Genomic DNA, 27062 nt, shown 5'->3' on the forward strand with positions numbered 1-27062 from the left:
AGGTCATAGTTCACCTTAGCCTATGTTCACAGGTCATAGTTCACCTGTCCAATGTTCTCAGGTCATAGTTCACCCTGCCAATGTTCTCAGGTCATAGTTCACCCTAGCCAATGTTCTCAGGTCATAGTTCACCCTAGCTAATGTTCTAAGGTCATAGTTCATCCTGCCAATGTTCTCAGGTCAATTTTTCATCCTATCCAATGTTTTCATGTCATAGTTCACCTTGCCTATATTCTCATGTCATAGTTCATCCTATCAATGGTTTAAGGTCAATGTTTAAGGTTAGTCCAATAACTTTTGAAATTCCATCTCCTTCTTCCCTGCAGAGATCAGCCATCGCCTCCACCGCGCCCACCCCGAGGGTCGACAGGTCATGATGGAGTACCTGTTGCCATGGCTACAGAACCTGGAGCTGGTGGACGAGTTCTTCTCGCCGGCGTCGACGGTGTCGAGCCAGGACCGGCGCGGGGACCGGGTGCTGCGTGGGGAGGGTGGGGGTCGGTGCAGGCCACCAACATGGTCCTCAACAACCTGCTGTACATCACTGCTAAGGTAGGGGATACGAGAGGGCCTGCATGGGGGTTTCCTGACAACGATTAACGCTAAATTTGGAGAGCCGGCTATGTATTCCGTGAACAATGGATCATAGGTTGCAGAAAGTCTGTGGCGCCCCCCGTCTCTGTTGAGGGATGGTAATGCCCTGATGTAGATGGACTCTAACCTCTCGTGCAAAAAAGGCCGGTTCTGTGTCCAAGATTTTTATACCCAGTGAGACTGAATGCTTGTGAAACTGTTAATCATTCGGTCACAAAGATTGTGTTTTCTGGATGTTAAAAAACTCTTGTTTTTTTGTTGACTTGTTTGTTTGTTGTGCAGTATGGGGATGAACACCCGCGTGCTGTGGAACAGTTCTGGGCGACGATGGTCCAACACTGGCCCAACAACCTGCACGTTATCCTGGAGTATCTCATTAACATGGCCGGGATCACTACACAGCCGGACCTGCTACCTTATGTAAGTTGAACACAGAAGAAAATATGCTTCAACTTAAAAATACTGTTATTCTGCTTTGGAGAAAAAAATAATTACACAATCATGTAATCACAATCATCAATCTATCTTGAAAGGCTCATATTTTGGCACCAGCAATTGAACCATACACTAGTTTTTTTAATGAATCTACCATGAAAGGCTCAAATTTTGCCGCCAACAGCTGGAGAAAGTCCTTGACTTCCAAATTGTCTGTTTTTCTATGTATCAATGTGTCTACAGTCTGAAATCAAGTGTTTGAAATGTTAACCAGTAGCTCATGTCGTAATCAGTATTTGGGTCTATCACAGGATGCCTGTTTCTTTTTTCTTTTTGCTGCCTGTGGCATTGACTTGGTAGAAAAGTCCAAAAAGTTCAACCAAACATTTGTAATTGCTGTGGCCTAATCGCTGAATATGCCCCATCACCAGGTTAAAAGAGCGGTGATCTACCTGTGCCGTGCCAAACCAGACCAGATGGTGGAGGAGCTGATGAACGAGCTACAGGTGGGGCAGGGTTAAATGTCAGGGTTCAGAGGTTAGGGGTTATAGTTCAGACATTATGGGTGTCAAAGGTTAGGAGTAAGGAGTTTGAGTCAAGTTCAGATTAGTTGATGGCTGTATACTATGATTACACATGGTAACTCTTAGGTCAAAGAAAAATACAATTTGATTTTATTGATTGATTTGAGTTGATTTATTAAAATTGCAACTTACAGCAGAATACACATGGAATACAGGCAGCTGTTGCTGGTGTTGTGTCCCACACATAGAAACAAATGCAGGACAGACAATACTCATTTACACTTGACTTACGTGGGGAAAGTCCCAGGGGCTCAAGATCGGTGGCATGTCAGGACTCAAACCCAGGACTTCTTGGTTCTGAGTCGTGCACTCTGCCGTTGTGCCACGTGACCCCACAATTGAAACTTTAATTTGTAATTGCCTGAGTTAGAAATAAATTAGAAAAGATTTGGTTATGAGACTAGTTAAAATGTAATGTTTCCACCCTCTGCTACAGTCAGTGGAGATAGTGAACGCGGTTGCAGAGCGGATATCGGAGCCCCCGTACTACCGCTTGAGCTGCAGTCGGAAGACGTCGTCGGCGAGCACGGGTTCTGCCGGCATGGAGAGTCCCGGCGAGCTGCCCCACGGAGAGCTGAGCGGGGCGGAGAGCCACACGCCCAGCCGGCGGTTCTCTTCACACTCCATGCACAAAACTGAGGAGGCAACAGGGTAGGAGATTACTTGATATTTAGGGGTTAATGACCTGCCCTAACTGTTAACAGTGACGATAATGCCTTGCCAGTGACCACCAAATAAACCACCGAGTGAGCAAAGCAATTGGAATCAAGGCTTTTGATTGGTCTATACAGCCTTGCTATTTGATAATGTATAATTATCAAATAATTGATTTGACAATGACCTGCCCTAAGTGTTAACAGTAACATAATGCTTGGCCAGTGACCACCTAATAAACCATTGAGTGAGCGAAGCGATAGGAATCAAGGCTTTTGATTGGTCTACACAGCCTTATATATCAAATATTAGAAAATGAATGAATATGGCTATCAAGGCACATGTAGGATATGCCAGAGGCTGTTACCATACGGTAGTTGGCATCATGAACTTGTACTAGGATTAGTAGGAATTTGCATTTTAATATGTTTTTGACAGGGGTGATCCATACTATTTCAAATTCAATGCACATATTTGAGGGCCATGATACATAATGTTTTATTTGGTTAAAGCAAAACATGATACTACAGTAAGTTGTATTACAACACACAGTATGATTGATTTACTTGTTATGCTTGATTTCTGTTTTGTTGATTAGTTTTTGTTTGTTTGTTAGTGTGAGCAGGTCGGATTCGGTGAGCTCACACCGCAGTACGGCGTCCCAGGGTTCCATATCATCCTGCATGTCTGCCGCTTCCCATGAGGCCATGATGAGACAGCAACCGATGGCAGAGGCTGAGAAGAGTAAGGAACAAGGTCAGGCAACAGTAGCTGGTTTGTTCTGAAATTCCTACGGAGTACAGTCCTCATATCTCAATGTATGAGGGCCTGCGTGGGGGGTGGTGGGAGCGATTACAAATAATGCAAAATTTTCGCCGCCGATCACGAATTATGTTAAATTCTCAGAGCTGATTACGGCTTTATGCTTTGCGGCTAATGTACTATTACGAATTACGTTGATTTTTCAGGAGGCTGCCTACAGATTACGAAGACTAAAAAGGCCTGATTATGCCTTACGAAAATGGGCATGCAGGCCCCCATGTACTCCTAGACAGGGCCTCCCTGAAAAGGAATGCTCAGATTAGTCAAAGTTCACCTTTGTGTTCCCAACACTTACAAACATACTAAATATTATCTCTATTATATAAATAACAGATAAATCAATATACACTCAACAAAATATGATCCCTTTCAATTAAATGATTATAAATAAATGACTACAAAGGAAGAGATCTCACTCAATACTTAGTGGAACAAAGGCATGTTGATTTAAATCAATACATACTCTTCAGTAGGGAACACGTACGCCCAGTGGAAGTCCCTGTTCGATGGCGGCGGTGGTCCTCTGCCCCTCCCCATGCCGGAGAACGGCGGGTACTACTGCCCGCTGTCCGAGTACCTACGGGAAACGGCTACAGTGCCAGTCGGACTCAGCAGGTAATGTGTTGTGTTGATAATCATACTAGTTTGAAAATACACATTGCACAGACACCGACACCTTAAGTTGAAGGGGGGGGGGGGAGTATTGTTATATTACAGTTCTGTACAAAATGTCCTTTGCCAATGTTTCAGGGCAATACAGTCAATAATATTATTAAAGGAGGGAAATTGTTTCTAACATTATGATATTAGAATACATGTACACGTATACTGAAGCAGGCCAGTACAAATATAGACTATGGTGTCAATCATTTGATCAAGGTAGAGTCCTTACTTTTAATAGAATAATTACTGTCACTATTTTTTCAAAAATAATTTTTACTAAATCTTGGAGAAAGTTGTGTTAAAGCTTTATGACATGTTTGATTGAATGGCTGGTTTCAGGTGTAACCTGGGTGTGGTACTGCTGGCTGAACTGGTGCTGGACAGAGTCCAGGTGGAGTGGACAGTCCACCTACCACTCATGCTGCACACACTGTTCCTGGGTAAGACTTCAGTATCTACATGTGCCTGTTTGATGGCTGTTGGTTTGGCTGTTCAACACATGTACACACACAGCCAGGACAGCCTAATTAGCCAGTGGGCTAGCCCTGTTGACAAAGACAAACCATTACAGTGGAGTGTGACATGGAAAGTTAACTAATAACGATTCTATAACACTATTCTAAGTACATTAAAACCATGTTCAAATGAAAGCTAATCTGTGTTGGTAGAATCTATAGTTAAAGAGTTCAAGCTTTGTTCCAACACAAGAAGTAAACTCGATTTTTCAATCGATCTTGTCAACGTTTGTCAGATGTGTGATGCACTTGATGACTCTAAAACCATAATATTGTAATGCTAGACTTCTGTGAATAGATAATCTCTCTGTAAAGAAGATTATTTAGCATGAAAGTTCATCTGTGTTGGTACAAGTCATCATGAAATAAAGACCAAGCTTTAACTTCCAACACTTAGATTTCTTTGGGTAAGTCCCACTTCTGTAATCTAAGTGTTGGAAGTTAAAGCTTAGTCTTTATTTCATAAGATTATTTTTAGATTAGTATTAGCTAAAGGCATTGATCTTCCTACAGGATTAGACCACTCCCGCTCCATGGTCCACGAGCACTGTAAGAAGTTACTGCTGAACCTGCTGATCGTGCTGTCCTCTCACAACGACTACCTGTGTGTGGCACGGACTCTGCTGACCAACCGCATCCTCAGTCAGATCCACTGTCTCTCCGTCCTGCCTCCGCTGGCCAAGGACTACAACTTCATAGGTGGGCAGGAAAAAACTGGACTGTTGATGTCTTCTACAAAATGTAGATACTTGCCTCCGGGGAAGGAGACATCCTTCCGCGGAAGGGCTTTGTAAGAGATTTAGATTTGCATGTTCGCAGCTGTTTCTCGCGTTTGGGTGGACGGATTTTTTTGCGACTTGGTATATGTTTTGCTATTGGGCTGTAGATGATGCACGTTCTTTTGTTTTTATTGTGTTTTCGGGCGGGAAAATAGTGCCTTTTGGTGGCCCCAAAACACCCCTTTGATCGTGAAAATGGTCGCAACCGTTGACCTTTGGTGTGTTTAAAGTATTATAGGTCGGGTCCACTTGTATGACCTTTCGCACAGAGGGGTGTCCGGTCTCGATACATTCTTTGTTTAAAAATATGCACCAAAACGCTGTTTTCCAGGGCTGCATAGCCAGATTCAGTGAAAATATGCACAATTGAAACAAGAACCTTTGGTGAAAATATGATATTCCTTTGTGGATTTATGGTGTTTTTTGACTTGGATTGAACCCGGAAGTGTCAATACGGGGGCACAATAAAAAGCCCAGAGGTATAAAATCTCAGATTTTACTTGTTTGTTTATATCTGTTTATCATGATGCTGAGGTTATAGCATGTACCAGTAAATAAATACAAATCAGTGTTCTAGCCAGCCTCATGAACTTTTGTTTCTGTCATCTCAATTTTGCTGAACAGAAAACATCTTCAGTTGAGAGTCGAAGGTGTGAGTTGTGGCACCGGAAGCATGACAACCCTAGGCATCTTTCCCCAGAACAATTTTGAAATCTTGACCCTCTGAAATGCTATTTCCTGCATTTTCACAGCAAATTTTGCTGGAAGACTAAGCTTAATTCAATGATATCTCAATATATCTTTACATGCCTTGGTGTGCATGCTTATGATTTCTGTCCGTGAAAGATGACATATTTGGGCAAAATTTTGGTTCATCGTGAATGCAAAAGTCCTAATTTCTTACATGGCCAAACCTGTGTATGAGAAAAATATTCCTGACTGCTATCAGTACAAACAATCAATCAATCAGTCAATCGATCGATCAATCAATCAACCAATCAATCAATCAATCAATCAATCAATTGATCGATCGATCAATCAAATGGTTTATTTGTGAAAACATCCAAGAACTTGTAGCCATTGGTAACCATTGGCTAATTTATTATGTCTTATTGTACAATTTGCGTATTTGATAAATCATACCCATATCATTAAACAATTTAACACTACATGAAGACTGAATACAGAGTCAAAGTCAAAGTTTATTGCACAACGATTGTCACGGGTACAATGTATGGCAAATAATAAGATTACTAGTTGGTATGTGTCTAACATAATGCTATATATATGGTCAACGGACATTGTATCTGACAGAGTATTATAAAGAACTACTGGCTAGAGAATATTTCAACTCTACATGTACATTCTATATTACGTTAAACACATGAAGGGTACAGTGATCAGTTGTACATGTGTAATTATACAAAACATGTTCTATGGTTACTAAACAGAGTGTAGACTAAGTTACTTGCCAGGAATGTTAAAATTCTACATAACTATAAATGCTACGAAAACGCCACACTATATACATGTAGTTGATAAAGTATTCAGTGACTCTACTTATACAGATATTCTAAGATGTCTTTTTTGCATTGCATTATAAATGTATTGACCTATATATACAGAAAATGTGTCTGGACATGACATAAGTACATGGAACGTCTCTCTAGATGTGTTGGGTAATGTTTTAGCACAGGCACACTCAACTAAACATCCTGTCGTGTTACAGCAGACCCCCAGGTTGGTGACTCGGCCCTCCCCACGCCGGCGTCAGACTCCGGGATGAGCAGCAGCAGCCCGTCCTCCAGTGTCATCAGCGGCCGCAGCGCCACACCCCCACCGGTCGCTGACTCCAACATGGTGGACGTCAACACGCTCTCGGAGGTGGACGAAAGTGCCAAGGCTCTCATTGAATTCATCACCACAAGGTACATTGAGTTTGGCACCCTTGTACAGTGGTAGCATTGATCTCAAGTTTATTTAACTCTAAATTGTGACTCATCAATCAAACAACACCAAAAGTTAGAAAAGTAGTTATTAAGCAAGTTTAAACTGTAATTTCCAGCACAAGAAATTGGACTTACATGTGTAGTTGAAACTTACTAATTATTAATTAATTAATGTCTACCAACACAGGTAAACATTCAAGATGTACAATGATTGACCAGGATATTTACAGGTGGATAGGAATGCACATGCTCTTTTCACAAGTTGAGAGGAATGCCTTTTTCTGATAAGTTTTCTTTTAATTTGTAGGGCTGCATTCTTCCCCATTATGCAATCATGTATAAAGCTCCAAATCTATGAGAGACTGAAAGAAACATTTGGCTTATTTTGCAGTGATAATGCTCACTGTTCCATGATCATAATGTATTGCCTCATTTTTCCCTGGGGCTTATAAAAAGAAACTGTCAGTGATAAAGAACAAAACACCATTTTTCACCCCTCCCAGATCGTGCCGGCCCCTGTGGTGCTATGAGGACCTGACGTCTCGCCAGTTCACCATCCGCAGTGCCGAGCAGATGTGCACGTTCCTGCGCCACGTCGTCAGGATCTTCAGCGAATCCCTGCCCGGATCTCACCTGCAGGAGCGCTGGGGTCAGATCGCACTTCACATGGCGCTGTCCTGCTCCTCACGACACTACGCCGGCAGGTCCTTCCAGGTGGGATGTTTGTTTGTTTATTACCTCCATGAAAAATGGAAGTATTGTTTTTGGTGTGTGTCTGTGTGTTTGTGTGTGTTTCCACACATTTGTAGTCAGAACGCCTTTATGGATTGTGATGACATTTGGTATGTTGGTAGGTCGTAGGAAGACAAAGGTCAAGGTCAAATATGGGCCTCTTGGTGGCTGACCTTGATACTGCAGCAGAACTTCCGAATTCTTGTTTTGTTACATGGAGCAGTTTGAAAATAATGCACTTGTAATGACTTTATGCTGGCAGCTCCTTCTGTTTAAAATGCAGTAATGTTGACCTTGACCCTGACCTTGTCTGCAGATGTTCCGAGCGCTCCAGGTCTCCGTGACCTCTAACCTCCTGTGCGACATCCTGGCGCGGTTGGTGGAGACCGTGGCCGACCCGGGGGAGGACATGCAGGGTTACGTCACAGAAATCCTCCTGACGCTAGAGTCCCTGCTCGACAAGATCGCGCCAGAGACATCGCCGCCAGACTACGCCGCTCACGACCGTCTGCGCGCCAGCTCGGAGTCCATCTCTAGCCTGCACTCTACACCCAACCTGCACCGGACCAGTATGTGCAGCATCCCGGCACGGCCAAACAGCGCCGCGTACACACACCATCGCTCCGCATCCATGTCAAAGGTCAAGTTGCACCTGGCTTCACCTATTGAAAAGACTGGTAGGTTCCATAGCATATTGCAGGTGGTTTGAACACATTAGTTACTGTAGCTGGTTTGAACTTGAGTTTACAGAGTCCATAGAATTTTGTCAGCCCCACCAAGAAAAGTCAGAAAAGAAGGTAGCTTTTTGTTTTGCACTTATATAGGCCTTTAGATTTTGTCCTTAATCAAGTAAATGGGATGCCATGTACAGCATTAACTTTGAGCAGCCTTTGGTAGAATTTGTTGTTTACTTTTTTGAAACTCAAGAAAATTTTGGAGGTAGCCCTATTGTTTTGACACTTCTTATTCAGGATGTCTCCAAAACATAACGGTTGCCCTCTCCGTCCATGTCGTTGTTTCAGATCATCACAGCAACCGTATGTTAGTGGAGACGCGCACACAGAGCTACAACACACTCCCGCGCTCCCGCAGCACACAGTCCATGAAGTCTGCTGCAGAGAAGTTCGACACACGACACAACCTGCTGAGTCAGCTGTTCTGGGTCTGTGTGTCCCTGCTGGAGTCAGACTACGATCACGAGTTCCTACTGGCACTCAAACTTATGGACAGGGTGAGTCAGGACTGGGGTGACTATAGTCTGTGTATTAAGACACCAGGCCTAGCATGTCATCAGAACACTGCACCTGCACCTGCGCGAAACCGGTAATGTATTTTACATGGCACTTTGGCAGAACGTCTCATCAAAGGTTGTATTTGCACATGTAAGGTTAGCATTCTGACAGTAGTTTCCAAATTTTATGTTGGAAAAGATATCGTCTGCAACAGGCAAAATTCTGATGCAATGTCGACCATGCAAACATCCAACGAAAACCATGAAAAGTCAGGGTTTTGCGCAGCAGGCACAGTACGTTCTGCCAACGTGCTACCAGGCCTATATACATGTATGCCACTAGCTGCAAAGAAGGCTGTGAACATCTTACCAATACTATATGTACAAGTACACGAGTGCTATTTATGACAAGGCAATAGAATAGATAATCAACATTTGTGTCTGTTTGTGTCCTTGTGCTGCAGCTGCTGAGTGAGCTGCCCCTGGACAGGTCAGACTGTGTGGACGAGGTCAACAGGGTCAGGAACAAACTCAAGTGGACCAACTTCCCTGGCATGCAGATGCTGCTCTTCAAGGTACAAACAAACAAACAAAGAAACAAACAAACAAACAAACAAAACACATTCAAACATAAGCACTCTGGGGTGCTCTTACATTACCTGACCGTGTACTTTTCTGTGTTTTTCTGGATTGTGTTTCTGTTTTTGTTCATGTTTGTGTTTACTGTTTATGTTTACCATCTCCAGGGCTTCACCTCCCCGCTGACATCTGAGCTGACCCTCCAGATGGTGGCCAAACTGACCGTCTTCTCCACCCTGCCGGTGGTTGACCCCTCTGAGGCAGCAGGTGAAAACATGGATCATATATGTTGCAATATTTTCTTCATATTTGTTGATGGTTGATTACATCCCGTACACCTCAGACCTCATGCCAAGTTCCCAGTAATGAATGAAGACCTTTATTGTACATTTTTGCCCCACTGGGCTAAGCACAGGTCACATTATACATATTTGAATACATATTCATGTAAATATACATATAACTATTACATGCACATGTATATATAAAATGTCTAATGTATTCTAGTCTTTTCAACTTCTTCTCGCTTCTTAGTAATTGTATAAATGTAAGATGCTGTATGTGTCTAGTTAGATTTGGTTTATCAAAGGTTAACAGGAATATAAATTTTTCTTTACTTGTTAAGAATCCGAAGTGGGGAAATTTACTTAAAACATGTCCGAAGAGTATGCGTCTATCACTGTCAGATAAAGGACAATCTATAGTGAAATGTACATCGTCCTCTACTGTATCTAGACTACAAAATTGGTAATGCTAGTTGGTTATGTCAGCATCATGTGGTTTAACAGGGGAAGTAGGCATTTCGCCGGTCTTACAAGACCATGAAAGTACATTGTACTTCATCTACACCACGTACTTATTCTTGATTTCGCACTTAAAGTGTCTCAGTTCTGATGCGAGTCTCTGTTTCTCTTCCCCGATGTAAGCCCTTCTTAACCCTTGTCCTGCTGACATTCCTGGCACAATATTTTTCAATAATTTCATGTCTTAATTAGATCATAGACCCCCAAATATTTTTGCCCTGCAGTGGCATTGTTACTTCCGCATTCGTTGCGTTTCGCTGCGGTGTGATGCGTTTTCTGCGAGAAATACCCCCAAATCGTACCTATACAGGGTGCTATATAGATGGTACTGTATGTGCATAACGACAAATGTTGCGCTCAGCAGGACTTAACTTCCTGTCTCCAGAGTGTTCTGTTTGTTGCTAGTATCTCCCATGTGTTTAACAGGTTTAACAAGTTGATATATTTATCCAGGTTTTCCCCTGAATGTCCTTGCACTGATGCCATACCTGATAAATCACTACGACAGTCCAGACAAGTTCTGTACTGAGTGTGCTGAGAACATTGCAGAGGTGAGACTTGAGTAAAACTATACTGTCCCATTTAAGTTTACCACATGTGTAAGATGTTTTTGTTTGTTAACGATTAGTAACGATTCTTTGATTGTTTTCATTATATATGCTCAGAAGTGAGAAAGATGCTGCATATTATCATGAAAGTTCATCTGTGTTGGTAGTAATCATAGTAAAAGGTTGAACTTTATTCCAACACACAATATGTACAGGGATCAAATTTTCAGCGACCACTGTTGCCTTCATCAGGATAATTAATGACCAATCACTTCACAACGTGATCTCGCGAGAATTACGGTTTACAAACACGTGACCTTATTCACACGAGATTTTACTGATACGTGTCGTAAGCAATTGATCAAAAGTGCCAGAGAGTTTATATCGTCCACCATCTCTATTAAGTGAAGGCTGAAGTGCTCTGATATATATGGCCTCCTTAAGATGCTGCATAGCCTGGCTTGCATCTTGAGTGGTTGTTTACTTGAGTGTTTGTTTGTTTGTTTGTTTTCCTCAGGTTTGTTTAGAGAAGAGTAAAAAGCTGCACAACCTTGCGCACATCATGAGCCTGTACAGTAACCACACCTTCGGGAAGCCCTGTAAGTCGTGGGTGTCTGCCGTGTGTAAGTACCTCCACGACGCGTACTCCGACATCAGCCTCACTCTGCTCACCTTCCTGGTGGAGATCCTGGAGAAGGGCATGATGGGTACCCAGCAGGCCGTGCTGCAGCTGCTCTACAGTCTGCTGCACCAGGTTGACCTCGGCACTGCCCCGATCCACCAGATGAATGCTGACCTCCTGCGCATCATTGCCAAATACGTCCAGGTAACAACATGTACTTGCTCCTGATAGTATAACTAGAAAAGTAACATTTGCAAAGCAAAGGCATAATGTTTACCTTTGCATATGGTCTGCTCTGTTAATTCTTACTCAAACACATTCACATATATGGTGACAGGAGTCTAAATCCCTCCTACTGTAAAATTGCAACATTATGTATCCCAATACCAGTTACCATGGTGAGAGACAGTCTGGTTCAGGCAGGTCAGAGGTCACTGTTTGGAGAAGAAGGAAAAAAACGTAGCAAAAACAGAGTTTTCCTTCGGTAAACATAATCAATAGTAGGACTGGTTGCATGCTGACACAAATTTTTCCAACCTGTAGGGTGCCTGCATGTTAATTGGTTGTAAGACTGGATAATATAATTATCATACATAACAGTTACTGCAAATTTGGAATCTTAGTTTGAAACTGTAGTGACTGTCATCCTCTTCAGGGTTTACTGTTAATACTAACTTGTGGCTCATTAAAATGTAGGTTTGGTGCAGAATTTTTGAGTTTTTAGCCATATGATAATCACTTTGTTTATATATCTACTCTAGAGTAACCACTGGCAGGAATCGTTGAACATCCTGAAGCTTGCAGTTCAAAGGTCGTCTACGCTGGTCAGTCCCGAGGACATCCCTGAGCTCAAGGACATCAAGGAGAGTTCTCTGTCCCTCACCGACATCGACGTGTGTCCAGTCAAGAGAGACCTGCCGGGTCCCACACTCGAGTTCCGCTTCGATGTCTCACAGGTCGCTTTTTACATTCTTTCATTTTAAAATTGTTATAATACATCATTGTAAATAATTTTACAGTAACTTCTTATAGCTGCTGGTTTTAGCAGATTTTGTCTAATTTCACTTCAAGATTATCATTATGAAACAAGTTTGAGCTATAATTTTTTCAAAAGAATCCATTGTGTTGAAAATTGCAGTTTAAATTTGTTTCATAATGGCTTCTACCAGAACTAAACGATATTGGAACTCATCAATTCCCTACTTTGCTAGACTGAGCTGAATGATTTGAATACTGCGTGATTGTGCAACACGGAGGACTTTTTGAGACTTAAATTGTTGTTCAATGTTGTTTGTAATTTTTTAGTTTAAGTAAAGAATTGTGATTTTAAGTACATGTAAAGGAGTGACTGTATTCAGTAGGCAGACTGTGAAATGCTTCTTGTTTTTTACTACTATAAACCATTCATAATAGTTCATCTGTACCAACACAGATGAACTTTCAATTCAAGATTATCAGTAAATGTGCCATTGTTCAGAAGCTACCACATTGAGAATAGTGGTACTGATCATCTACTTGTTATCCGCCATGGACAGACACCGATTATCGGCCGCCGTGTCCAGTCCCCGCAAGCTCAGCCCGACGTGGTGGAGATCACGATAGAGGACGGCGCAGACGACGCTGATGAGGACAGCAAGGCAGCGCACGACAGCGGGGACAGCTCCAGTCAGCGCCAGTCCTCCTCCAACACATCCACCCTGTCCTCAGCCAGCACCGCTGTCGGACACGGCTCCTGCATGATCCCTGTCTGCTGGAAAAAACCTCACCTGTCTCAGGTACAAGGAGTGCTGAAAGAGCAATACCTACTTAATATCCTCTTCATCCCTTGCAAGACATAAGGCCGTGACTTTTTTTCTTCCATCTGGATCTGTCCTTGGCCTGGTTCTTCTCCAAGTTTTTGGTCTGCCTGTTTTTCTTTTCCCATTAGGTCTCCAGTTAGAGGCTGTTTTACGTATTCTCGACCGTGTCATCCTTTCTTAACATGCTGAACAGTAAGTCAACCTTGATTTTTGTCTTCCAGAGGCGAACAAGAGAGCGGCTTGTCAACGTGCTGTCCAACTGTGGGCAAAATGTTGGACTGCCTAAGAGTCCCTCAGTGAGTACAATAATCGTCTTTACTTCATAATAACTTTCAGAGATCGAAATTCCACTATGTCTAAAGTATGCATATGCAGGATAATGCTGGGTAAGATCAGAGTTATTCCTGATGTCTAACCTGCACTGGTCCTTTTATCTGTTTTTTGTTCTTGTTGTTCCCAAACTTGCCTTGCAAACAATGTCATATATGCATGTAATTCTTTTGCATGTACACATGGAAGCCCTAACTTAAAGGACAAATCCAATACTTTCAGTTTTGGGGCCTTTCCACCCAAAATCCTATTTGTAAATGGTGATTTATTGGTTTCTGCCAACCCCGCACATATTTGCAGTTATATCTGACCCGCCCGATGTTCCCCGGCAACAGACCGATTGTCCGCTAGGCGGCGCAGCGACTGTAGATTTGACGTCACCGTTTCCATTCTGCTACTAGCGAAAACAATCATGGCGGGCGCATCTGGACTGCATCGGCTGTGAAACCCTTCCGTTTTGAGCCACAGACAGACAGTAGTGGTGACTCTGACCCCGATCCAGGCAATGAGAACGTTTGGGAAGGAGGTGACGTGGAGACAGAGCGTTGGAGGTTGGACGATCGATGTAAATAAATTTGTCAAAGGGTTGAGTGCAACGTAAACAAACCGTGGTACCGACCTGTTAGAGACCGGCTCCTGCACGCCCTGCCGGATCAGATCCCAACGAAAAATCAGCAAAGTTCGGAGGTTTGCCGGGTGGAGAATCACATCGAAGTCAGGGTGGTTTCTAATGCATGGGTGGTCTGGACCGACGTTCTTTTTTAACAGTGTCTGGCAAGTCGTGGCAACAAACACTCCCGTACAGAGCTCGCAATTCCAGGCAGTTTCCACAGCGGCACCAGTCCCGGTTCCCCAACCTCCAACGCTCTATCTCCACGTCACCTCCATCCCAAACGTTCTCATCGCCTGGATCGGGGTCAGAGTCACCACTACTGTCTGTCTGTGGCTCAAAACGGAAGGGTTTCACAGCCGATGCAGTCCAGATGCGCCCGCCATGATTGTTTTCGCTAGTAGCAGAATGGAAACGGTGACGTCAAATCTACAGTCGCTGCGCCGCCTAGCGGACAATCGGTCTGTTGCCGGGGAACATCGAGCGGGTCAGATATAACCGCGAATATGTGCGGGGTTGGCAGAAACCAATAAATCACCATTTACAAATAGGATTTTGGGTGGAAAGGCCCCAAAACTGAAAGTATTGGATTTGTCCTTTAAGAGGTAGAAACGAGCAATGTTAGACGTTCAGTGTTATTTTGGCTAACTTTACTACTTGTGGGTACCTTTCAAATTGCAATGAAGCTATCAACAATACATTTGTAGTTCATGAGGTGCAGGTTTCTCCCAAAATTGCAAAAAGGACAGGTACATGTAACACAAGTTCCTTTAAGAACCATGTTCTGTTGTCCTTCAGGTGATCTTCAGCTCCAGTAGTGACCTGGCCCTGGACAGACAGACCAGCATGTACTCGTCCAGTGATGAGGTGTCCCCGCCCGACCTGTTACCTAGCGACAACAAGATGGAGGAAGGTACGAGCGGCGAGAGCGGACAACACTTCATCTTTAAGGACTTTGACTTTCTGGATGCAGAACTAGAGGAGGCTGAGGTGAAAAAATCTGTTCTGTGTGATGAGTGTTGCTTCAATCAGCATTTCGGTAGAACGCACTGCACCTGTATGAAACCCCGGATTTTTCATGTTTTTTGTTTGTTTATTTAGAATTTTCCAGCACATGCATGGAGGGGGAGGGAGAACAGGTGGGTCACCTTTACCAGCTCCCTCCCCTAATTACATCAATAAAAACAGTATAAAACAGCATTGGATTTAAACACATTATGAAAGCAATACATAAACATACATACAAAAATATGGACATTAATAAATCAAATATCATTCTACGTAAATGTCAGCGAGGTCTTAACGCTATGCATGTTCCACACCTGCAAGCCGCAGACCATGTACATATGTTGTCTGTGTCAAAGTTGTCCTGGAACTTGCTGATTACTGACTGGACAAGACACCGTTTGAATTGCAATATGTCAGACTGACTTGATGCTGCAACCCCCAAGGCCCTAATTGGCATTTCTAGTTTATTCCATTCGGCCACTAGTCGGGGGATATTTGTCGGATGTTTGGTCAACATTGCAACAAAATTCTGCCCGTCGCAGACGATATCTTGTAGCACACAACATTTGAAAACTATAGAGTTGATGTCATCCTTAAATGCATGAATACAACCTTAAACGAGACATTCTGCCCATAGACGTAATGGGTCAAGACTAGAGCTGTGTACCGGTACGCAGTACCGATACTGTACCGGAAAAATTGATTAGGTACAGGTCCAAAATACCTAATCCCTCAGTACCGGTACTGTACCTAAACAATTTCACACCAATTTTATGCCTATTTGTGACCTCAAATGTGTAAATAGCTGGTCCACAATGGGTATCTGTGTAAGGACAGTGTGTTCATGAAAACAAAACATCTTAGTTTTGCCTATATTTTATCTGAGCATTCGCCATAAACAAAGAATAAACCTTAACTATCAAGTTTATTAATGTTTTTTTTGTTATTGAATGAGTTCAGAAGAGCATATAAATTGGTCGAATTGTTCAGGTACAGGTTCAGGTCCGGACCTGTACCTAAACCTGTGTACCTGTACCTGTACCTGTACCTAAAATTTGTTTAGGTACACAGCTCTAGTCAAGACATAACGGGTCAATGCAGGTTTCGTGCAGGCACAGTACGTTCTGCCAATATGCTGTTTCAGTCTGTATTCTGGTTTGTACAAATGGATTGAGTTGCAAGAGGATATGTGATCCTAGTATTGTCTTTGTCTATCTGTGTTTATATCATCTGATGTATGTCTGTCACTCTATAGACTTGGTTGTTAACATGATATCCACACAAAGTATCAGACATAGATTAAATTGCTGTGGCAAAATTATGGTTCTGAAATATTGAGCAAAAAGGCATTTTCATGATTATACTGGAAAGTTACGTTTGAAAAACACCTCTTTGTCCGTACTTTAGCATTCTGGTAGACGTTACTATAGATCACTGTAGGTGCACGTACCCTCCTAGCACATAGACCAGGTGTTCTGTAGAATGCTCACTACCTGGCAACACTACTCTTGTGAACAATTCTATTATTTCTAAGAGGTGTTTTGCTGGGCTGAGGGTTCTGTAGAACACATCCGAGGGTGACCTTTGCACTTCTGTCCTCCCCACTAATCGTTTCTCTCTTCTCTAACCCTAACTGGCTTCTCTTGTCGGACAGAACTCCAGCGGAAGGCAGGTACGTCGCTAGGTAACCTCACCATGCTGGGTGTGCGATGTGGCGCGTTCCCACTGCCTATCAGTTCTCACATCCCAAGCCTTTCACTGCTTTTCTGCTGGTTTCTCTGAGCATTTTGATTCTGATTCTTGAAACATGATATTTTGAATGTGTGAAGTGGACAGTTCTGCTGTCATGGTTTCAGGGCATCTTGGCATTTCAGTCCAATTGAAAATAAGGAATGCTTGCCCTTCAGTCTTCTTGTACGTGTCTTTACTAAAAGAAAGCAAGAAGAAGGGACGTTGAGAAACCTCTGTGTGAATAAGATGATTCATGACCTTCAAGCTGCACACCAAGGTCGTGGGAGTGGGCCTTGAAGTTTGCAACGATTTACACACTGACTGACAAAAGAAAACAGTCTGAAATGAAGATTGTGGTTTTGTGATGCTGAATAATATTTGGCCTCCAGTTCAATGTACATGTGTGTGTGTGCAGTGCTGTGTTTCAATGTATGTACGTCATTATTTACTGAAGTCGAAAAAGGAAAAGCAGTTTTCAAGAAAATTTATGCTATGTCTGTGTCTCTTTTAGTCGGAAGGTTTGGACAACTTTAACTGGGGCGTGCGCCGACGGTCGCTTGACAGCGTGGAAAACGGCGAGGGGTCGCTGCAGGGGTGTCAGCTGTCCGGGAGCGTGCCCAGTCTGGCCTCCGCTGACATGAAGGACGAGTCATCGGATGATGAGGTACGTTTTTTATGGTGATGACAATATATAACTACTGGACACTGATATACCAAGGTCAACTTGTTCCGTTACTTCTGTATTATTTGACTTTCCATGGCTCTTTGATTTGATTATTTATATTTCTTTCCATTGATATGCAAACTCCACTTTTAGTTATTTACTTTTAAGTTGACATACCTTTTGATTATCTACCATTATGATTTGATATCTGAACGATTATAATTACTTCTATGTTACCTTATTTCATTTGATTGTTGAGTTAGTTACGATTTCGTCTTGTTTACGATAAGTTTATCTATTTTATAGTTGACCTTTGTTAGTTCATCTTTAATCTTTTGTTATAATTATAATGTCATGTAGTTTTGTTGGGGTAACCCCCCAGGAATCTTTGAAAACCGCCAATAGGCGACATGTATTTCCTGGTTAAATAACTAAACAAACAAACAAGTCACAATGCAGAAGTGAACTGCTGTCTGTGTACATGTATAATCGTATTGAAGTTCCAATTTGATTGCTTTATTTCTGATGTTTGTTTATTGCCTAATAACTAAACCATACAGATATGAAACCAATTGTTGTATGTATGAAGCAGTGTTAGTCCAAGGAAAATGTAGATTATGAAATGTCTACATTGCAAATGAAAAAAGTCAGAAGTGATAGAATAAATTGGTCCAAGCCTATCAGTTTTGTTTTTGTTAAGGTGCAAATTTATCTTCATGGAAAGAGCTTTTTCAATGATGGACACCATCCACACACTTAGATATACACAGATACTGGTGCCTGTCCTTGGTGCTGAACACCATCCACACATACATTGTATATACACATGCCTGTCCCTGGAGCTGAACACCATCCACACATACATTGTATATACACATGCCTGTCCTTGGTGCTGAACACCACCCACACACAGATATACACATGCCTGTCCTTGGTGCTGAACACCATCCACACATATATACATGCCTGTCCTTGGTGCTGAACACCATCCACACATATATACATGCCTGTCCATGGTCTGAACACCATCCACACATAAATACACATGCCTGTCCTTGGTGCTGAACACCATCCACACATATATACATGCCTGTCCTTGGTGCTGAACACCATCCACACATATATACATGCCTGTCCATGGTGCTGAACACTATCCACACATAAATACACATGCCTGTCCTTGGTGCTGAACACCATCCACACATATATACATGCCTGTCCTTGGTGCTGAACACCATCCACACATATATACTCATGCCTGTCCTTGGTGCTGAACATCATCCACACATATATACACATGCCTGTCCTTGGTGCTGAACACCATCCACACATACATTGTATATACACATGCCTGTCCTTGTGCTGAACACTATCCACACATATATACTCATGCCTGTCTTTTTGTACGTCTACTGACAGATGTGCGTATGTTCTGTATAGAGTATCTCCCCAAGTGAGGAGGCCTTGCCAGCGACGATAGACAACCTGCCCAGCGCCTCGGCGGAGCACAAGCCGCTCCACCCCACCAACACAGCCGACACCGCCGACGGGACGGACGACCAGCTGCCCTCTGAACCAATCAGCATGGAAGTGCACAAGGACCAGTCCAGTGCCCTTTCCATTTCAAGGTCAGTCCACTACACTCTCTGTTTCAAGGTCAGTAGATTGCCGTCTCCAATTCAAGGTCAGTAGATTGCCGTCTCCATTTCAAGGTCAGTAGATTGCCGTCTCCATTTCAAGGTCAGTAGATTGCCGTCTCCATTTCAAGGTCAGTAGATTGCCCTCTCCATTTCAAGGTCAGTAGATTGCCCTCTCCATTTCAAGGTCAGTAGATTGACCTCTCCATTTCAAGGTCAGTAGATTGACCTCTCCATTTCAAGGTCAGTCCAATGCTTGTCCATTTCAAGGTCATTTGAGGGTCAACAGGAATTTAAAAGATGATTGAGAATGTCCTCTGTTTTAGCGAACGTGCAAGAAAAATCAAACATTCTCCAAAAATGTGAAGGATATTGAAGCCATTTGCATGTACATGTATGTCTTCTAGATGTATAAATTAATTGTCTTCGTTTTGTTTTCCAGTGTGTGTAGCGAGGGTGACGGTGCAGACACAAGTCCTGGCACGTCACCACATTTCTCATCGCTGACATCCGAGTTCCTGCCGATCTCCATGGACGAGATAGAGGAGGTGTGGCTCACCCACGTGGGGCTGATCCTGTCAGACAACAACGGGACGTGTGCCGTCAACACCTTCCAACTGTTCGCGCGACTCTACAGGGTGAGACAATCTGTTGGGAAGTACTGGTGAATTGTGGTGAGGGAGGGGGGCTCATGCACATGTGGCGTCAGGTGATGTAGTGGTAGAGCGTTCGACTATGAAACGGCGAGACCCGGGTTCGATCCCGAGTTGTACCAGGGACATGTCTTGACATGCGCCCCGACGTTGTGCACTTGGGGAAGGCACTTAACACGACTTTCCTCACTCCACCCAGGTGTGAATGGGTACCTAACTTCGGTTGGGGAAAGTTGTATTGAGGTACCTGGTGGTGCCAGTCACACAGACCCTTGCAACAATTCTACAAAAGTGTGTGGAGCAAATATGTTATATGTATCAGTGTGTATTATGTGATTGTAAACCCTGCATCAATTCAGCGCTATAAAAGGCTGCGATTGCACAGCTAAAGTTTGAAAAATAAACCATTTATTATGCATGTGGGGTTGATACTGTCAGACAACAATGAGACGTGCTATAAACACCTTCCAGTCATTTGCACAGGGTGAGCCAAGGGGCTCTGTAGGGGTTGTAGTGGATGAGGAAATGTAACTTTGCAGAACAGAGGGATGGGTTAATCAATCATTAGATGGGTTGATGAATCAATGGATGGTTGGTTGGTTGGATGATATGATACTGAATTGTAATTGTGTTTTTCCCCCAGATCACCAGGAGAAGGTTCTACAACCTGACCAGAGAATGTTGTAACTACCTGGGGGACAAGCTCCGAGGCATTGCCTCACAGTTCCATATCCTTTCTCTGAGCAACAGCTCTAACTTGTACTGTCAGTCTAAGGTGCTCTATCTCAGGAGGGGACATACACAGCTGGCATGTATATAGTTATGATGCAGTAACTGTTTTATATCCATTCAATTCTTGCCATCAAAGACTTGAAATCAGAAGTTTTTATCAGTAACAACTGAGTAGGTGTGCTCAGTAATAGAATTTGCCTGAATTGCAGAGAGAAAGGAGCAAGTGGGTGTGTAGCCTTTTGCAGTTCCTATGTGAATATGTATTTTGTCAATGCTGTTCTTGAATCTGATAATGTTCCACTGACTTACAGTCTCCGTTGGGAGCTTGTTCCATGCCTGAATTACTCTCACACTGAAGAATTTCTCCCTAACATTCAATTTAGCATATGGCATCTGTAATTTGTGTTGGTGCTCTCAATAGGATGGTCCTGTTATGAGAAATTAGCTAGCTACTATAGTAGGACCCATTGAGACATATGTCTCTGTTACAGAAAGAGTTTGATTTGTTCTGTTTCCTTGACCATTCTTACTGAATATGTTGGAGTTGCTGGTGTCACAGGCAGAGTGTCCTCACATCTTCACCGACACAGAAACGGTACGTCTTCGTTGCTTCATGCTACGGGAATGCTATCCATATTCACATATTGAAGATTGTCCATATTGTCGTTAAGTTGTTTTTTGTACTGAAACAATTAAAAGAAAATTGATAACATAGATTAAGATTTAAAACAAGGAAAAGAATCTGCTGAACCTAATAACTGTATGCATTACTTCAAAACTAAGACAACAAAGTCATCATGCGACAAGAAGCATGCTTTTTCTGATAGTATGTAATAGTTCTGTCATTGTGCCCCTGAAGTTATAGAAAAGGATTTTTCAAAGTATTTGTACTGTACAGTATGTATTGATGTTGCCTTGTGTTTGTGTGTGTCCAGATCCTGTCATGTAAGCTGCTGGAGAGGCACAAGTTTGCAGTGCTGGAGATACAGGAGCACTACGACACCTACATCTGCAAGAGGGACGCCACTGTCGAGGTATGGTATTCAGCTGGTGTGTTACGCCGAAGGGCGATTATACCGGCTATACCGATACAGATACAGCATGTTAAAGCGCAGTACGTTAATTTCATAAATCGATTTCAAATTTATCTTCTTGAAAAGAACTTTCCCAATGATGAACACCATTAACACACAGATACACATCGCTGCCCTTGGTGCTGAACACTATCTACGCACATATACAAATGCCCATTCTTAATGATTCACACTATTTGCCCACAAAAACACATGCCTGTCCTTGGTGCTGAACACAATCCACACACAGATATATATGCCTGTCCTTGGTGCTGAACACTATCCAAACACAGATAGTGATGCCTGTCCTTGGTGCTGAACACTATCCACACAGATACTGGTGCCTGTCCTTGGTGCTGAACACTATCCACACACAGATACTGGTGCCTGTCCTTGGTGCTGAACACTATCCACACGCAGATACTGATGCCTGTCCTTGGTGCTGAACACTATTCACACACACAGATATACATGCCTGTCCTCGGTGTTGAACACTATCCACACACAGATATATATACCTGTCCTTGATGCTGAACACTATCCACACACAGATATACATGCCTGTCCTTGGTGCTGAACACTATCTACACACAGATATACATGCCTGTCCTTGGTGCTGAACACTATCCACACACAGATATACATGCCTGTCCTTGGTGCTGAACACTATCCACACAGATACTGGTGCCTGTCCTTGGTGCTGAACACTATCCACACGCAGATACTGGTGCCTATCCTTGATGCTGAACACTATTCACTCACATATATAAATGTCTGTCCTTGGTGCTGAACACTCTCTACACACTGATACTGATGCCTGTCCTTGGTGCTGAACACTAGCCACATAAATAAATACACATAACTGTTCCTGGTACTGAACACCATCTGCACACATGCCTGCCACACCATCAGCATATATGAGTGTCTACATTTTCCAAGCCAGGTTGTATCCATATACTTTATTCTGATGGAGGATAAAGATGACTGACCTAGCCACGTCTTTTTCCAGTGTCTTGACAAGATAAAGGAGTCGTTGAAAAGACAGTCCCTTGGAGAGGTGAGTTGCTTGAAACTTAAGTTCTAGTGTTTTGAATCTTCTATGTACTACACTCCCTATTACAAATGTAGGAGTTTTAAGGTCAGTGTTACATATCCATTCTAACAGCCACTTTGATTTGGCAAAACGTCCCTTTTCCAGTCTTTGACTTAAATGTTCAAACCTTGTTTTTTCCACTGATTTTAATATTCAGAAATGGCTATGATTTTGATATTCAAAAATGGCTGGATTTTTGAGCTACTGATTCAAGCTTATTTCTCATCATTATGTCAGAGACATGATTTTGGTAAAGGTATTTCTCTTGGGTTCCTTTGATCTGACTCAGGTTTCTTGTTGTCACTACAGGAGGCTGGAGGCAATGGAGAACAGCAGGTAGGAAAGCTTTAAAATAATACTAGTATGTCATGTTGTATTTGAACATGTGGGTGTAAGTCTGTGTTTTAAGTCCCTGTCACACATTTTAAGCCAACCATGGCCTCCTGACCATCTCTGATTATGGTTGTTAGTCATAAGCAAGGTTGGGATTTGGTTGGCGATGTCGTCTACCAGTCTTTAAAAGTTGCCAGTGCCAGCCAACTATGAATCTTGACAAAAAAGTTGGGAAAGTCATACATATTCTGCTTGGATGTGATGAGAGGAGCAAACTGGAGCTAGAATAGGATGGATGCCAGGCTATTTTGTTGGCTGGGTAGTGGATCTTGGGGAGCGGACCAAAGCTAACAAGGCTGGACTCCAGGCTAGCACATTGCTGACCTTGGTTGGTAAGTGGTTGGGAGGAAGTTGTAGCAAGGTCCTGACTGTGACAGGGACCTTAAGCATGTTTTGACCGGTCTTGGTGTTTGTGTTGTTTCTATGTATGACAACTTCTTGTATAACATTTAGTAATGATCAGATTATGATCAGTACTGGAAGTAACCAGTGCAATCCTTTTTCTATAGAATAACTAAAAATAATTCATGTTTAAAGTTAAAACTTTTGGTCCAACACGAAAATTACCTAGAGCTTGTCACGTGGCTTCTTTGATGTGTGACGTCAACACTTGGTCAAAGGTATCTGGTAGACGCCACACTTCAAAGAAGCCAAGTGACAAGCTCCACTGGGTCAGTCTACTGAGGAAGACCAGAGTGACTGGTCGAAAGCTCTAGGTGAGAGAATTTTTTGTGTTGGACCAAAAGTTTTAACTTTGAACATGTAACTACCAACACAGATGAACTTTCATGATAAAAATAATTCATTTTAAAGGCTTTTGGCAGTTTAAATCACTGACCATTGGAATATTACAGATTAGGTGTAACACGATGATCCAGCATTTGCAGGATAGTGAAATGCCCCTAGCAGTTTCCTATCAAACTACAGATAGCAAATTAGACATTTTGACAGGCATTCATACTACTGAAACATAATTACTACATCTTTACAATATTACGTAGAGGAACACTAGTCTGTACTTGTGGAAAAAGGAAGGCAGAATTTTTCACCCGTACTGTTGATGCTTTTTGTCTTTCCACCCCCCTCCCCACTGCCTCTCTCACCAGGAACTGTGTCTTGTAAGTTGATGTTGTGACTGTGATGTGATATCTCTACATTCCACCATATGTTGTGGCCATCCAATGTCCAACAGCTCAATACAGTACACCACATACATGCAGTATGGGCAGATCTATGTTAATGTTTAACAACACTGCTTAGCATCAAAGACCTTGTGGCAAGGTCTATGTTTGGCTTTGCTAAGTTTGGGCTACACTGACTAAAAAAAGCCTGTCTTTGAATGTTTCCAAAATCTATAAAAAAAGCATGTTGCTCTTCTTTCACTTCTGAAGTCGCAAAATGAACAATTGCACAAAGAAAAATGACTAAACTGAAATCTATTTAAAGCTGGCTGTAGATATCAGCTTTGGGCATGTTTGTTTAGATGTTGACCTTGTCTTTTTGTTGACTTTGACCTTCAGTGATCTTGTTTTTTTCACAGCAAATCGAGCTGTGTCGGCACCTGTACAAGCTGCACTTCCAGCTGCTACTGCTGTTCCAGAGTTACTCCAAGCTGGTCAAACTGCTATCCACAGCGGCAAATGCACCACAGGTATGTGAAATGCACCTACAGCTGGACATTAAGGTGGCAGTAGTATCCCTCTTCACACCTGTCTTCACCTCAGGTGAAAACATGATACCTGTCTATGGCAGGGAATGTACTCCTAATGAGAACACTATGTAAATTGAATCATAGATTATGAAAAATTTCTCTACCCTTTCCCTATGGCAGGAAATTCTATATGTCCTCAATTGTAAGAACATCCAGTGGATTCAAGAGGGGAGAAATGCCTCCAGTAATCTAGCACGTCGGCAGAAAATACTGTAGCCTGGGTGCCATCCGATTTGTAACGGCTACCCCGAAAAAATTTGATTTTTTCGGGGTAGCCGTTACAAATCAGATGGCACCCAGGCTAAACATACTGCACCTGCGCGAAACCAGTATTGTATGTGCATAGCACTTTCAAATTGGCAGAATGTCTCATATAAGGTCGTATTTGCGCATATAAGGTTAACACTCTGTTTATAGTTTCCAAATGTCATGTCGGAAAAAATCGACATCAGGCAAAATTCTGATGCAACGTTGACCAGAAATAAAAAAATAAAAAAAATCGAAAAAATGAAAACCGTGAAAATGGGAGTTTTGCACAGGCGCAGTACTTGCTTAGGAGACTAAAGCTTGCTCCACGTGCATTCCTCCCACTCCAGGTGACAGACTTCTCCCGCGACGCGACGGACCTGAAGGCGCGGCTGCAGCAGGCCATCTACGATGTGGACAACGGGAGCGTGTCGCAGGTGGGGCAGGTGGACACGGTGTCGCTGTCACGCCAGGTGGCAGAGGACAGCCTGCTGGAGAACCTGAAGAACGGACAGCTGACCACCTGTGTACAGCTCATCAGGGCATTCAGGTCCATGTGGCCCAACCTGGTGTTTGGTTCTGCGGATGAGGATGATATGGAGTACCTGCTGGCACTGTTCTGTAAACATGTGGCCGACAACAAAACAGGTACATGTATATCTCACTCTAATCCATTGTGTTATATTATACCTTATGATGTAGCAGCTAGCTAAGTAATAGTGCTATGCACTTCTCATTGTGAAAGTACTGATGCTTTTGTTACAAAGAATTATCATATCAATAGATGATGCTGGCATTTGGTCTATTTCTGAATAAAAATTTTTTTGCTATTTCTTGATCAAGTCTGGTTTCCAGTTACTGTTTGAAAGTATACAGTACATTGCCAATACTTGCACTTGCTGACATGGTTGCAAACACTCTTACAGGTGCTTTTGTAGTGACCTTTCACCTCTGACCTGTTCCAGGTGTCCTTGTGATGACCCGAGCGGATACTGACCTCTCTGGCGTCTGTCATCGGCTGATGGAGGTCAACATCCAGCTGCTGTCCTCCCTCAAGTTACTGGAACTCCCCCCAAAGTCTCCCCAATCCTCCCCTTCCAGCCCATCCCCAACTACCAACCTATAGTAGCAGTTGTAGTAGAAATGTTTAATTTGCAAAGCAAATGCATAATGTTTACCTTTGCATATGATCTGCTCTGTTAATTCTTACTCAAACACATTCATATAATATATTATATGGTGACAGGAGTCTAAATCCCTCCTGCTATAAAATTGCAACATGATGTAACCCAACACCAGTTACCATGGTGACAGACGTCTGGTTCAGGTCATTGACTTTATTTGCTTGGACAAGAAGAAGAAGACACAGAGCAAAAGCAATGTTTTCCTTCTGCAAAGGTAAACATAAAAATATAAATTGGCCCTATTGCAACTGAGCAACTTAAATTTTAGGCTGCTATCATACAACTGATAAAAACCCTTTGTATTCCTCCCTCCCCAATTTATTTATTTTATTCACTAATATTTTTCTTTCTCTAGTCCTTCTTCCAAACATTTTTGCCAAAATGATTCCATCTAAGCTGGGAGTTCTACCGGATAGAAAGTAGTTTGTAGACCACTTCTTGTTGACCCACGAGTCAGATCAAGACAACACTGTGTTAAGAGCCTGATAAATGATTCTGTAAGTTGTGGAGTAAGGTTGATTCCTGCCACCAGACAGGCACTTCTGCTTTTCTAGTAAGGACAGCTGTGAAGTGCACCTCTACAGACAGGCACCTTTGCTATCTTAGCAAGGACAGCTCTTGGGTTTTTCACAATACACAGACACTTTTTTGCTGTCTTACTCATATATACTAAGTGCTGGTCTTTGAA

At 42.7% G+C, this 27062-nt stretch overlaps 1 protein-coding gene across 1 annotated transcript in view; it reads left to right on the forward strand.

Moving 5' to 3' along the window:
• The window catches only part of LOC109487643 (protein furry homolog), a 57202-nt gene extending 30770 nt beyond the window's left edge, over positions 1–26432 (forward strand). The window contains 33 exon segments of the mRNA XM_019791648.1: positions 327–485; positions 488–552; positions 877–1014; positions 1461–1535; positions 2050–2264; positions 2884–3023; positions 3563–3704; positions 4092–4192; positions 4781–4966; positions 6776–6974; positions 7499–7709; positions 8044–8404; positions 8750–8958; positions 9423–9533; positions 9705–9804; positions 10794–10891; positions 11406–11714; positions 12272–12466; positions 13046–13285; positions 13531–13605; positions 15048–15239; positions 16912–16929; positions 17500–17652; positions 19093–19280; positions 19732–19927; positions 20586–20670; positions 21205–21269; positions 21610–21708; positions 22757–22804; positions 23150–23176; positions 24774–24884; positions 25541–25838; positions 26156–26432. Of these exon segments, the coding sequence (XP_019647207.1) occupies positions 327–485; positions 488–552; positions 877–1014; positions 1461–1535; positions 2050–2264; positions 2884–3023; positions 3563–3704; positions 4092–4192; positions 4781–4966; positions 6776–6974; positions 7499–7709; positions 8044–8404; positions 8750–8958; positions 9423–9533; positions 9705–9804; positions 10794–10891; positions 11406–11714; positions 12272–12466; positions 13046–13285; positions 13531–13605; positions 15048–15239; positions 16912–16929; positions 17500–17652; positions 19093–19280; positions 19732–19927; positions 20586–20670; positions 21205–21269; positions 21610–21708; positions 22757–22804; positions 23150–23176; positions 24774–24884; positions 25541–25838; positions 26156–26316 (4970 nt within the window). The 3' untranslated portion in view covers positions 26317–26432.
• The last annotated feature ends 630 nt before the right edge of the window (positions 26433–27062 follow it).

Source organism: Branchiostoma belcheri, unplaced genomic scaffold (genome assembly GCF_001625305.1).
Source record: "Branchiostoma belcheri isolate BF01 breed outbred unplaced genomic scaffold, Haploidv18h27 scaffold9, whole genome shotgun sequence".
Taxonomy (NCBI): domain Eukaryota; kingdom Metazoa; phylum Chordata; class Leptocardii; order Amphioxiformes; family Branchiostomatidae; genus Branchiostoma; species Branchiostoma belcheri.